Source organism: Micropterus salmoides, unplaced genomic scaffold, assembly GCF_014851395.1.
Source record: "Micropterus salmoides isolate LMB-PRFRI ecotype aquatic unplaced genomic scaffold, ASM1485139v1 Ms_hic_scaffold_6, whole genome shotgun sequence".
Classification (NCBI taxonomy): Eukaryota; Metazoa; Chordata; class Actinopteri; order Centrarchiformes; family Centrarchidae; genus Micropterus; species Micropterus salmoides.
Genome location: NW_024044348.1, coordinates 4,148,933 through 4,162,874, shown reverse-complemented (window position 1 = coordinate 4,162,874; position 13,942 = coordinate 4,148,933). Strand labels below are relative to the sequence as shown.

The following is a 13,942-nucleotide window of genomic DNA, read 5'->3' as shown; positions in this document are numbered from 1 at the left end:
GCTATCATTCTGATGTTTAGCAGGTGTAATGTTTACATTCCTACTGGAATTAGTAAGTCTAGGCCAAACACAAATTAAGTTTTTAATCAGCAGAAAGGAATGGTGGTCAAAATAACACAATAAGTGCTCAAAATGATATAATTGAGTTCACAAATATATAAAGAACCACCTTTACAGCTGTGTTTGCAGTGGAGTTGTAGTTGAAGTCTTTCTCTTTTAAAATTTCATGATATTTTGTCCGCCTCCTTTGATTTAGGCCATTTTTATAAGGCAAACTACCAAAATAGAGAGCCAACAGGAAAGAAAGGAACTGCAGTAATAAGTGAAATGTGAGGATTTTAGAAAGAAGATAAATATGAGTACTGATGGAAGCTTGAACGGTAACTGTGCGGTCGTCATAGGAGTGCATGTGTTTTCTTTCACGTAATGTAAAATGCCTGTTTGCCTGTTTTCGTCAGCGGCTCTGATGATGGAGGAACTGAACCCCTACACCAAGATCAGCCCGGCCCTGGCATCAGAGCGGCAATCAGCCGGTGCCGTCCTGGGCATCATCTTCCTGTTGCTGCTCATCATGGCCATGCTCGGCCTGGTGGTCTGGTTCCGACTCCGGCAGAGAGAGAAAGGCCATCATGTGCCGAGCGTTACCTACACGCCGGCCCTGCACATGAACTCCACCGACTACTCCCTCTCAGGTAAGACGTCCGTATCTCTGCGTCTTTTTTTTTTTTCCCCCAGGTACTTTTCTTATTTCACACATCCAGGCAGATGGGGCCACTTAAGCTAGGACTGCAACTTCTTATTTTCAAGAATGATTATTTTTTCAATTAATCGTTTAGTCTATAAAATGCTCAGAGCGCAAGGGAGCGTCTTTAAATTGTTTGTTTTGTCTACCAACAGGATAAATAAATATTGAATTTTGATTATATAAAACAATTCTCACATTTTAGTGACTAGAAACAGCAAATGTTTGAAATGTTTGCTTGATAAATGACAAACAATGAATCAATTTTCAAAGATTTTCGTAAATAAATTTTCTGTCAATTGACTAAACGATTAATCAACTAATTATTTCAGTGCTGATCTACACTGTACGAGAGTGTGAGTGAGTGTGTATAGCTTTTAACCTTCTGTGACCATAAACAGGAATTAACAGGTAAAGAAAATGTATGTATAAATGTTCCACGAGTTTGAAGTTCCCCCTTTTGATTTCTGTTGGAGTTCCTTCATATTAATCTGCAGCTTTGGACGGCAGTGTTGCCGTCAGTGCTTGGATACCTTGTGTCCGGTTGTCAGGTGCGCTGTGTGTGCACATGCATGTATATTATGGTGATGTGTAAAGGTGACGATAAAAGAACCCGTGCTGATGTCATGTGGTGACAGCAGGGCTGCAGTGCACAGGCCTGCTCTCCTCTACAGAGTCCTCTCCCAGTAACAGCTCAGTAGGCCGCTGCTTCTCCAACCCCAGCTACCGCACCCTGGGGCCCTGCACCTACGCCGCGCACTACGCCAAGCCGGACAAGAGGAGCACCACCAAGGTGGGCGTAAGTACTTTCTGACTTCTTGAGGAAAGCTCAAAATAAAACATATCTTGGGCTGCAGGATGCTGACATACATAAAACCAATATAATGATTGAATGTTGCAGATGTGATATCAGCTGCAGCTTGCTTTATGTAGAGACATTTAAGAGATATTCTCTACAAAAGATTTTCTCATTTGTTACCAGTTTTATCCAGCCATGCAATTAGTTTTGGTTTTGTTTCTCCTCGTTTGCGTGATTTCTGCCTCCAGGCTACCACAAGGGAGGTGAATAGAACTTTGTTTATGGTGCTCACAGCACTAAACAAGTGCCTTAAAAAACAGCAGCTATATCTCTGTGCAGAAACAATGTCCTTGGTACTGGGAATAATCCACAGGCCTCTATGTTTAAAAAGTGTTCATAGGAGCTACTTTCTGCAGAAGAAATAGTGCCCGTGAAATCTTTGTAATGTTAACTGTATTATAGAAAAACCAAAGGAGTTAAGTTTTATTTCATCAATAGTTAAATTCACTGTAAAATATAACAAAATTCATTGTCCAAGCAGAGCTTACCAACTGCAACCAGGCTCAACAGGCCTGTCAAGCCTTCTTCACACTGCTGTATTAAGGCCGGTACTCAGCCTTTCAACAATCAAACGCACAAAAGCAAAGACGTAAAGAATGGCGTCAACAATGTGTTTGTCTGCTCTAATGTTATGGCTATCTAGCTTAGTACCTGCAATAGTAACTGCATGTTAACAGCTGACACTACTTCCAACACTGATAAGTGCAGCATGAACTAACTTTAGTTTGTTGAGTTACAGGATACGTTTTAAATTAAAAAAAATGAGAATCAGTGTTTCCCCTAGAATTTTTTGCAAGGGGGGTGGTCAACCCCTCGAAACTGGCGGGGAACGGCCATGCAACAAATACGTAATACTTCTCCGTTCCTCTTAGACATGTGTTTTGCTAAAGTTACTAGCTCCTGATGGAGCTTGCTACAGTTTTACAACATTCAGATATTGGTATCGATATTGATGAAACCACTGAGACTGTTTTACAGGGTTTTTTAGTTTTAAAACAAGTCAGAAGGAAACAATAAAAAGTCAGCCGGAGATCACGTTTTTAACCAACTCACGGCGCTAACATTATCGTGATTAGCCAGCTACCTACAGCTGATAAAGTCTGCCAGCAACGGTCACTAGCTAGAAATGAGAAGCAGCTTTTGTCCAACTCTGTCTGAAACCAGGGAACCATTGTTTGAAAGTAAATAAATAAATTGAATTTGAATATTAAAATCTGCCACTGTTATCACTATAAACTGCATTATGTGCCGGGCCAGAACAGAAAGCTAGTCAGGCAGAGGGATCCAGCACATTGTCAATTTCACAACAAAGTTTTTAATAAAAACACCTTAAAATAAATGAAACTTCCTTTCTCCTTCAAATTTGACATCGCATTGGTTTACACATTTGGATGGAATCTTTATTTCCTGCTACAACATCCTGTTTCATCTACAGAGAATTAAAGTGCCATTGGTCATTGCTTTAAAAATTTTGTGTGTGTCTTTCTAATGTGTTAAAATTATTTGTATATTTCCCAGATGAAGACAAAGAAGCGACACAGGAACAGTGCACCGGAGTGGGGGGCCTACTGTAACCTCAGCGAGCTGGGTCAGTCACTCTCCTGGTTTGGGCTATGCGTTCTCTGCCCGTTACGCTTACAGATGTTGTGTGGGAACGAATGTTATGGATTCTGACGCTGCAGTTTCAAATCTACAAGCCAAAATTCCTGACACACCAGCCTCAACAGAGCAATCAGCTGACAATTGGTCTTAAATATAACATGACCATTTTCCATGCATTATGATCGACTATAAAAATATATTTAATGAAAGTTTCTCCCACAAAAAAGTTATAAAAAGTAACATTTGTCTGAGTGATCAGAAGAATTAGTATTATGTAATATGAGTATTAGTCAAGTCAAGCAGTTAACGTTAATCATATTTTCTCCATAAAATGTTGTAAAAAAATATTTAAAGCCACTGAAACACTCATTATGCACAACTAAATATGTGGCAAAAAACCCTTCTTTGTTTTATGCTCAAAATGCTATCTAGTTTGATTAGATCTGATAGATTTTTGAGCTTTGAACAGAAGATTAGGTAGACTGAATCGCCATTTTGTTTCACTTACCTGATTTCTGTTTGGGATGTAGGGTTATTTTGCTTTGTTTAACTCTGTCCATTTGGTAGCGAGTGACTCATATGTTAGATTAAAGAAATTTGCCATTTTAAGGGTTGTTATTTCTGTAAGTTAACTTACAACAACCTCGCCTTTCTGTGGATTTTTCCTGTTGCTATTTATGTAGAAAGATGACATCCCCATTCTTAGCCCTGACTGGTTGCTTGTTTCTTAACAAGCACAACACCATGGCCGGGTTTAGCCCCAACAAAACGTAGCACAACGTTGATTTCAACATAAACGGTGGTGCCTTGAACACCCTGTTGTGTACGCAAGTGCACTGCAGTTTACTGCCTTTTTAAATTGGTAATCTTTATGTACATGTTGCTGCTGATGGTAACAACTTTGACACACCCACAAATGGGAGAAAACATACCTGGAATGGGTTTTTAGAGCCTTAAAACTTTGCAAAAAGTGAGAAAATGTCAAGTATGTACAGTAAGTCAATAAGCATGCATGTCAACGTAAGGTAAACTGCTTGTAACAGTTCTCCTTTAATCTCCACACTCCATATTCTGACAACATTTGCTGTGTCTCAAGTCATGTTTTTCAGTACATACACTTGCTATTTTGAGCACTGTCTGTTCACACTGACAATTATGTCCAAATGCACTGTGAGAACAATTTGCCATTAAAAGAAGAAGTGGTCAAATGCTGCAATAGTAATTTCTGGTAAGTGCACAACAGCTGTGGTCGATCCTACCCTGTCGAAATTTAGCTCTAAGCCAGTAAGTACATAGTGTACACAGTGTACCAAATGGAAATGTACTAACCGGAGTATCCAAATGGAGACTCAGCACTAAACATAAATGTAGTTTACTTTTCTGTCTGGTTTCTGTGCAGGTGTTTACTGCATTGACCGGCGTTACAGCTACCACTTGGAGCCGCGCTACAGAGGTACAGTGTGAGGTGGACTGAGCCTATGTGACCTCGTCAACCTCTGTCACCCCAGCCAATACTCTTGCTCGAACAGCTCCCTTCAGCCAATGACTGCCTCTCTTGCATTTTGAACCTCAGCTTCATGTAGCAGTTCCCTGTGTTGAAAGATCGCTGCATGTCCCATGTAACGCAGGGAGGTTCAGCTCTGACACATACTGCAGCAGGAGCTCTTTGACAGACACCAATCTGATTAACTGTGAAAGTGTGCTGTAGGTCTAAAAGGTGTATACTCAGTGTACAGGTAGTGTGGTGCCATGCCATTGTTCAGAAGGCCCATTATTCCAAAACTTGAATAGTCAATCGTCAACCGCTTATCCTGCGTACAGGGTCGCGGGGGGCTGGAGCCAATCCCAGCTGACATCGGGCGAAAGGCGGGGTCCACCCTGGACAGGTCTCCAATCAAAAGTCCATTGCATTTTAATAGGTTATCTTGGCCTTAAACCAAACAACATTTCAAGCAATTTTACTGTCGTAGACAAATTTCTAATGTCGGAATAAAATTATGAGAGCTACCTCAGTCGGTGCGCACCTTTGATGTAGGCTGATCAAAAACGTAATTGGAGCTGTCTCAATCTATTTGTCGTCTTGGCTGTCCAAACATGTTTGATATTAGATATTTTAAGTCTAGGCTCATGCAGTGTGTCGTCACATTTTTCAAAAAAATGCCTAGATTTTTATGCAAACACTGCTTCCTCCCTGAGACCTGATATCACAACACGTCCTGATCGTAGCACACAAACCCATAATGCCCTTTCTGTTGAATCTCTATTGTGTGATAGCATTTTCTTTGTTGAATCCAAGAAAGCTGAGAGAGGTGGAGGCTCATGAGACCAGACCACACCAGAGCCCTCTATTAAAAAGCATGAAAGACCTCACAGACCCAAGCCTGTACCTGAATGCTCAGTATCCTTGTAGAGATAAGATGATTGTAATGTGATTTGATCTTGTGGATATGTACCAACCAGTGCTTACAGGTGTGTTTGTCTCTCTGCAGGATGAACCTGACTCCTCTCCTCTGTGTGTTTTCCCTCTCTGCGGGGGTGCTCCTCCTGCTTTTACCCCCATCACTCCCAAAACTCACCCGGGGAATCTCTCCTCCACAATAACTGAATGCTGTGTGTTTTCCTGTCGCTTGATGTGTATTTCCTTCAGCTGCGGCTTCACAGAATGTCTGCGTTTTTTAACCCGAACTTTTTCACCATGCAACGTAACCTCTGTCGTCCAGTGATGCAATGATTACTTTAACATCTATGTTTCTTAAAGGATACGTCTGGTGATATTACAAACATTTTCTTTGTTACAACAAATCCCATGAAAACACCAAAACCAACAATTAATTCAGAGATTAATTCAGTAGCAATTTCCAAAAACACATCAGTGAGCCTCACTGCTGCACTGGGAGACATCTTCCTTCATCACCATCAACACGCACACTGTAGTTTATTGTAACTCAGTCTCCCACACACCGTCCTGCTGCCCCAAATACTCACTAGAGCACCACATGTGGATTCATCCGCCGCTGAAAATAGTCCTCAACAACTGCACTATTTCCCCTTGTCAGAGTAACGTTTGCTAAAATTTGTGAGCGGCTGTTTTAGGAAATTACTGAACTTGTAACTCAATGTTTGTGAGGTGTTTTTGAAGATTTGCGTCTTCAGTAGGAACCAATGGGCTTTGAGCTGAGAGCCACAGACAGAGTAGCTAAGTGGGAACGTTTCCTGTTCATGGGATTTGAAGATTTAGAAAAATATGGAATAACACCAGGCGTATCCTCTAAAAGAAGAAACTACAGCTATGTATTTTGGAGTCATACCAGCAGGAAATTTTAAACATGACTTCCGAGTGCTCAAAGAATAGTCCTGGTAATAATCCCTATTATTGGACATGCAGTTGTTCACTATGGTAACTCGTGGTTTAACCAGGCAGCCTGTTTCATTCACACTTTGCAGGAAATGTTTCAGACATGGCACATCAAAAAGTGTTTTATAACCTGTCATCAGGAAATGGAAAAGCAGCTTCTTTCATTTTGCATAATCAGTATGTTTTATGAAAGCACTTTTAAAGGGTTTTTAAAAATCCAGTTTTGTCTTTTCAGAAGAGAATATCATCCTTTAATAAATATTAAAATGTGAAAATTGGAATTCTATGGTTTCTGATCAGCAGCAATGTGCCAGAGAGCCTTTTTTTTTTTATAAACCACAACTTTGGAAATGCATCACCATCAGAGCTTCAATGACAAGAAGCCTCTTGGGTCTTTTGCTGCTGAGTTCAAAGACAAGAATGCTGGAATTTCATGTGAATAGTTTGAACTCCCACATGATTTATAGACCGTTATTTCTCGACACACAAGGTTAAATAATCTATGTGGTCTTTATCTTTTAGACTATATGAAGGGCTCCTTGTCCAGCACCTGCTCCCTCAACAGTGAAAACCCATACGCCACCATCAACGACCCGCCCGGTCTGTGTAAACACTCGGAGAGCAGCTACGTGGAGATGAAATCGCCGGCTCGCCATGAACACGTGACACACTGCTGCTCCACCGCTATCATCACCACCACCACCACCACCGCACCCACCAAGAACGTCTACGACATGGGTACATTAAAGGCGGGGGGGAGATGTGTGTCGGACTCTATCTTGGCTCCCCACGGCGACTCATTTGAGTTTTGTTTTTTATAGGGACAGTTATTATCATTGACCGCTGCTACATATCATAGCATTTATAGCCTTACTAGAACTATTCACAGCTCAACAGGAGAACATGGGAAAACAAAGCACAAACAATGATACAATAAACATTACTAATAGGGGTGAGAATCTCTAGGCACCTCATGATTCGATTCAATTATGATTCAGAGGGCTGCGATGCGATTATGAAATGATTATCGATGCACTTTGATGCCTCATTTTTTTCTATACAGGATCGCTGGATAATTACTAAGCATTTAATTTGCACATTAAAATCCAAAAGAAACATCTCCTCATTGGCTCTAAAGGACTAGTTTGCATCCCTAATACATTTCATTAAGCTCAGCTCCATGGTCTCAGCTCCATGGTCCCTCATTTCTTTAGCAGCCAGCTGTGAGACTCCTCTGAAAACTGAAATATAACTATCAGGATGTGTACAGGACAGAGCTGTACACAAGATAAGTCTTTATGTTCTTGTTCTGCTTGCACTGTTGTTCACAAATCAAACTGAAATAAAACACAAACAGAGCCCTAAAGAGCATTTTCTTTGACCCGCCACTGTCTCTGCTGAGTCAGTAGCCGCCTTCTCACACATTTCCTCCACACTGCACGGACCGGCTGCAGCTGGCCGGATGGATGTCACAAGCAGACCCCTCCCTCCTCCCCGGCCCGCCAGTGTCGGTGGCCACCGCTCTGCTCATTTTTACCACACTACACGGACCAGCTGCGACCCACAAAGGCGTCTACGCTGCCTTTGGTCCCTCCCACCACACACGGGAGGCCACCCATACAGACCCCTCTGACTGTGAGTGAAGGTCTCTCAAAATGTGGCCTGTGCACCCCTCCAAGCGGCAGAGCGAGGAGGGCCCCGGTGGCTCGCCTCCCCCGGTGACCGCGCCTTGCCGTCAGACTGACTCGCACATGCCCAGGAGGCGCTTCCTCCTGCATGGCAGTGGATGCTGGCGCCCATGACCCTCCCTCTCCCTGCCAGGAGCTAAGCTCTCATGTTCGGTCGAGCACGGAGATTGCTACCTGCAAGGCCCCCCCACGGCCAGGGTCCCCGCCCTTTCGAGGCAGGCCCCCCATGGGTCACGGCGAGGCTCCTCCCCCCAACCGTGAGGGCGGTAGGGCGCCTCATCAGCAGGTCCAACCGCTTTCAGAGCACTATTCGGAGTGGCTCGCTTCCTGCTCGATGGACAGATGGATAGACAGCCTGATCCGCCGGTGTCACAGGCTGAAGTTCGCCTCCCCCCTTCACCGTGATTGTAGAGACTGTGCTCCCCTCTCCGGGTCAGAACGCCACCCTCCAGGCGGAGCTCCAGGAGAAGCAGGCCATCTCCAGGGTTCCTCCTGGTCAGGAAAAAAACGGGGGGCGTGTCACTGTTCAACAAAGCGATTATAGAGAGACCTTTTCGCATGTTTAACAGTAAAACAGGTGCTGGAGTGTGTGCGTCAGGGAGACTGGCTCACCTCCTAAAGGATGCGTACTTTCACATTCCACAGGAAGTTCCTACAGTTCTCTTTCCGGGGCGCTCAGTACCAATACAACTGCCTGCCCTTCAGTTACTCCCTGGCCCTCCGAGCGTGTCGAGGCGGCCCTGGAGCCTCTGGGCGGTTGGGCATCAGGGTCCTGTTTTATCGACCCGCTGCTGCTGGTGCAGTTTCGGGAGGAGGCGGTGGTACAGATAGCCCAGCTAGTTGTCTCGCCTAGGCTTCATGGTGAACTGGAAGAATGTAAATGCTCTGTACTTGTATAGCGCCTTTCTAGTCTTTTCGACCACTCAAAGCGCTTTTACACTACATCTGCATTCACCAGTCACACACATTCATACACTGAGCCTAAGTGCTCAAACGGAAACTAACATTCACACTAACATTCATACACTGGCGGAACAGCCAGGGGCAAATCGGGGTTCAGTATCTTGCCCAAGGACACTTCGACACGCAACCAGGGGGAGCCAGGGATCGAACCGCCGACCTTCCGATTAACAGCCAACCCGCTCTACCTCCTGAGCCACAGCCGCCCCAAGAAGAGCGCTCCTCTCCCCTCTCAGGGACTCACCTTATTGGATGTGGTGCTGGACTCCTCTCTCTCAGGAGAGGGTGGAGGCTCTGGTGGAGCTGCTCCGCCGTGTTGTCCCATGGGCGATGGTGGCAGCTCTGTCGATCACGAGGTGTCTGGGCCTCATGTCGACGGCTCACATGGTAGGTCCCCCTGGGCCTCCTGCACATAAGGAGGTTAAAGTGGTGGTTCATCCGTCTGTGTGTCGACCCGGTGAGACGGAGACGGCGTCTGATCACTGTTCCTCTGTCTTTAGGGTCGGATCTAGCTGGCGCAGCTGCTGGGCTTGGCCAGGCGGCTACTCCTGTGGGCGCACTCATCTGCTCTCTATCAGAGTGGAGTACATCCCTGGCATGTTGAACAGGGGGGCGGACATTATACCGAGGGGGAGCCCTCACCCAGACGAGTGGCGCCGGTTTGGCGTGGCGGAGGTAGATCTATTTGCCAACTGGGAGAACGCTCAGTGTGCCCTGTGGTTTCCACTGAGCCTTCGCGCACCCACTGTGGCCTGCCCGGCGGACGTATGCTTTTCCGCCGGTTCGGCTGATCAAGCATCTTCCGGACTGCCTACAGTTTGCAGCCTTGCTTTCTTTCCTCCAGCTGCTCATGGACAGGGGTCTGGCGTTCAGTACGGTTAAAACCTACGCTGCCGCCACCATGTCCTATCAAAAGGGTTTTGGTGACAGGACGGTTTCCTGAGGGGGGTGCAGAGGCACAGGCCGGTGACACGGCCCGTTGCTCCACTGTGGGATTTGCCGCTGGTCTTACGCGTGCCAACCCAAGTCCCTTTTGAGCCTTTAGAGATGGCAGACCAGAAGTGTCATTCGGCCAAGGTCGCCTTACTTGTGGCTCTGACATCGGCCAAGAGGGTCTGTGAACTGGCTGACCTCTCTGTGGCTCCTTCGTGTCTCAGGATTCAGGGTGACGGCAGCTTGGCTGTTTATCCACCCCAATCCTGCATTCATGCCTAAGAGCATAACCAGCTCCTTTCGCTCGCGGGTGATTACTCACTGTGGCTTCTTTCCTCCCCCCCATGAGTCTGAGGACAACGCTACATCCTACCTCCTCTGCCCGGTCGTCTTCCTGACAATCGCCGCTATTTCACAGGCCTAAATGTCAGACGGCATCAGGGCGCACTCCACGAGGCGTCTGCTCCTCTGTGGCGTTGCACGGTGGGATGACAGTGGAGGACATCTGGTCAGTGGCCTCCTGGTCTCCCCCGTGCGCTTTCGTCCGTTTCTACCTACGTCTCTCGTGTCACGTTTCTTGCTGACTTACTGAGTGTTTTGGCTGAGTGATGTCATTGTGAGTGTGCCGCCTCTCACCAGACGGTGGGGGTAACGGGCCACTGCTCGCACTGATCCTGCTCTATGGGGCCCCCCAACTGGTTCCCCGCCTACTACGCGTGGGTCGGCCTGCCAACACCTATGCCGCGGACTGCGGGGGACCGGGGCGCTTATTATATGCCTCTGGGCAGGTGGGTTTGTGCTTGATGGTATCGTATGGGCCAGTGAGGCTTTGACTCATCCTGCTTCGCCTCTAACCCAATAGCGATAGCCTTAGAGGGCGAAGCCTATACGAAATAGAACGGTAGTGGCTTCCATTTATTTTTGTAAGTTTTGAATCATTTCGCAGACTCCTAAAAGTGGCCTGAAGTGTAGAATCCATCAAAGTGCATGTTGTTTTTGTCTTTTTACATTAGGGGGTAACACAGTTCAGACTCTTCAACTCAATCTGATAACGTAACTTCATTAAATTATAATCATGAATTATAAATTAAAGCAGACATGATTTTACACAACTCTAGCAAGTTTTTCAAAGATCTGCTAATTGATTTGCATATCATACAGAAAATAATTAGAAGCCAAAAGATATATATATCTATTTTTAAAAATATGAAACTCTACAGCATGCATTTAAAAATGATCTCCAGTAATAAAAAGTATACATAGTTTGTATTTGAGGAACTAAAACTTGCAACAGCACTGGTATGATCCTTAAAAATCACAAGGAAAGATGAAGCATTTTTTTGCTTCATTTTACAAGTAAAATAAAATTTATGATTAATTTCATATTCAATAAATCTCAAATATTTTTTAATTAGTTGAGTCATTTATTCTATAATATATCGTAAATACAAAAGATTAATTCCATTTACAATAACATAAAACTGAGAAAATACGCAAATACTCAAGTGTTTAATTTATAAATAACTTAAATGACAAAGCAGTTAACAAAAATAATAGTCTGATTATTTACTGATTTGTCAACTAAATAATCTTCTCTGTCTCCCAGAACCAACCGTCAGTATTGTACAGGGAGCCGGCAGCATTGTGGTTCCCAGTTACCCTCAGAGCCCATACGACCTGCCCAGGAACAGCCACATCCCCAGCCACTACGACCTGCTACCTGTGCGCCCCAGTCCCTCCCACAGCCACAGCCTCACCCTGCACAGCCACAGCCCTCCGCTGCCCGGCAGCCCCACAAGCTCACTGCTCTAGACCCCAGCAGCCAGACTGGACACTGGACCAGTGCTCCCAGTTCATCCAGAACCAGGAAACTGTGAACTGGGACAGAACATGGAAAGATTGGAATGATGGAAAGATTGTATGTGTGTGTGTGAGAATGTTTATCATTTTATCACTGTATTATATTCAAACTGTTTGAGCTGTTTTTGTGCCAGTCAATACTACATATTTGTGTTGTATTGTAAAGTCCCCCTCATCAACAAAATGTCAATCGAGGAAATATAAACGTCGTATGCCCACATGTGTCAGAAGACGGGAACTCGAGGACGATAGGAAAAGAAAAGCAAAGTGACTGAGGTATTCGTGTAAATTTATCTGGGTGAGACTGTCAATGTGCGTGCCAAAGACGAGACTGAGGCCCACGTCACACCTGGATTCAGAGGATCTACCAAGCCTGCACAATGAAGAAGCATCACATGGGCATTATTTCTTGCACTGCAAACAAACTTGTATGGACAGCTCTGGAGAGAATGTGCTCATTACGCTGATAATCTCCCACAAAAAGGGAAGTATGTGAATAAATGCACACAAACTGCAGTCTGGTCAGATTTACACTACCTGTATAGTTCTGGTATTTTTACACATTGTTTCTTATTTCGTGTTTACATATTTGAAGATCCTAAACGGGATCCATATTTTGTCTCTAAAAAAGTGATCTTTTTTCTATGTACTGTAGGCAAAATGGTGTATTGGCTGTACAGTCACTGTACACTAGTGATTATTATAGTGGTTTTCTTTTATCGTGTCGAGCTTTATGCATGCCAAAGATTATTCGAGATATAATAGTTAGCCATGAATACCCTTTTTTTGTCCTTTGGTGCGAACTGATTATTGTCATCTGACTGTCTCAACATGGGAAAAACTCCAATCAGAAACATGCTTTTTGGGAATATGTAACTAACAACTGTATTCATTATTGATTAATCCTTCGATTAGTTTTTCAATTAATCTATTAATCGTTTTGCCTATAACATGTCATAAAATAGTAAAAGTGTCCATCACAATTTCTGAAAACCCAAGATGACATCTTCAAATATCTTGTTCCGCCTGATCGACTAAAACACCTAAGATATTCAGTTACTATCACTTAAGGAAAAGAAAATTGTCATTGAAAATTTGACTAAATGATTTAAATGATTAATCGATAGATTACTGGTAATGGACTTGTTGAGTTGTTTCAACTCTAATGCACTGAAATATTTTAATAGTTAAACTTTAATTTACTTAAACTTCCACCTCAACACTAATGTCATTACAAAATCATAAGATGTATGTTCCCAAATAACACAATGATGTGTTTCAGATGTTCTTGTATCAACTATTTCTGACATTAAATATGAAATAGAGCAGTGATGTATAAAATCCTGCTAAATTTTTCAGTAACGTAGGTCAGTTTTGTAACAAATGTTGATAATTATACCTCGGCAAATAGCAATAACAGGACATGTTGACAATCAGATGTAAACAGCTTTCTTTTCTCATGTATTATTTCCTACTTTTGTTCCATTTGCTGCTTATATGTCTTTTCTTCACCTTTGATCCAAATAATAGTTTCAGCTACAGTAGATGCATCGAGTGCTGGTTGTTCTTTTTGTTTTGAGCCCTAAACTCAATAAAGTTGTCATAGCTCAGGGGAGTGGTGTCATGTCTTGATAAGCAGCAGTTGTTTAATAATCATACAATTACAGATACACAATTTTGTGTCATCAGCATACTGTGGTATTTCATATTATGTTGACTAATAATGTTTTCCAGAGATAGCCTGTACAAAAAAAAGAGAAAAGTACCCATAATGCTTCTTTGGAGATTCCATAATCACAATCAACGTCAGTTGTGAAATTTTTCACCCAGTACTCTAATTTAAGATACTCACTTGCTACATATCAAATTTTGTGAATGCACCGATAAAGGGGGCACTGTGAGCCTTTGAGTGGACCACGCTCACCTATTCATACATGTTTAGT

At 43.7% G+C, this 13,942-nt stretch overlaps 1 protein-coding gene across 1 annotated transcript in view; it reads left to right on the top strand.

Moving 5' to 3' along the window:
* Window positions 1-13,614, top strand: part of LOC119889986 (multiple epidermal growth factor-like domains protein 11) — a 159,830-nt gene extending 146,216 nt beyond the window's left edge. The window contains 6 exon segments of the mRNA XM_038700963.1: window positions 459-692; window positions 1,384-1,541; window positions 3,120-3,189; window positions 4,603-4,656; window positions 7,081-7,296; window positions 11,746-13,614. Of these exon segments, the coding sequence (XP_038556891.1) occupies window positions 459-692; window positions 1,384-1,541; window positions 3,120-3,189; window positions 4,603-4,656; window positions 7,081-7,296; window positions 11,746-11,951 (938 nt within the window). The 3' untranslated portion in view covers window positions 11,952-13,614.
* Window positions 13,615-13,942: the final 328 nt, after the last annotated feature.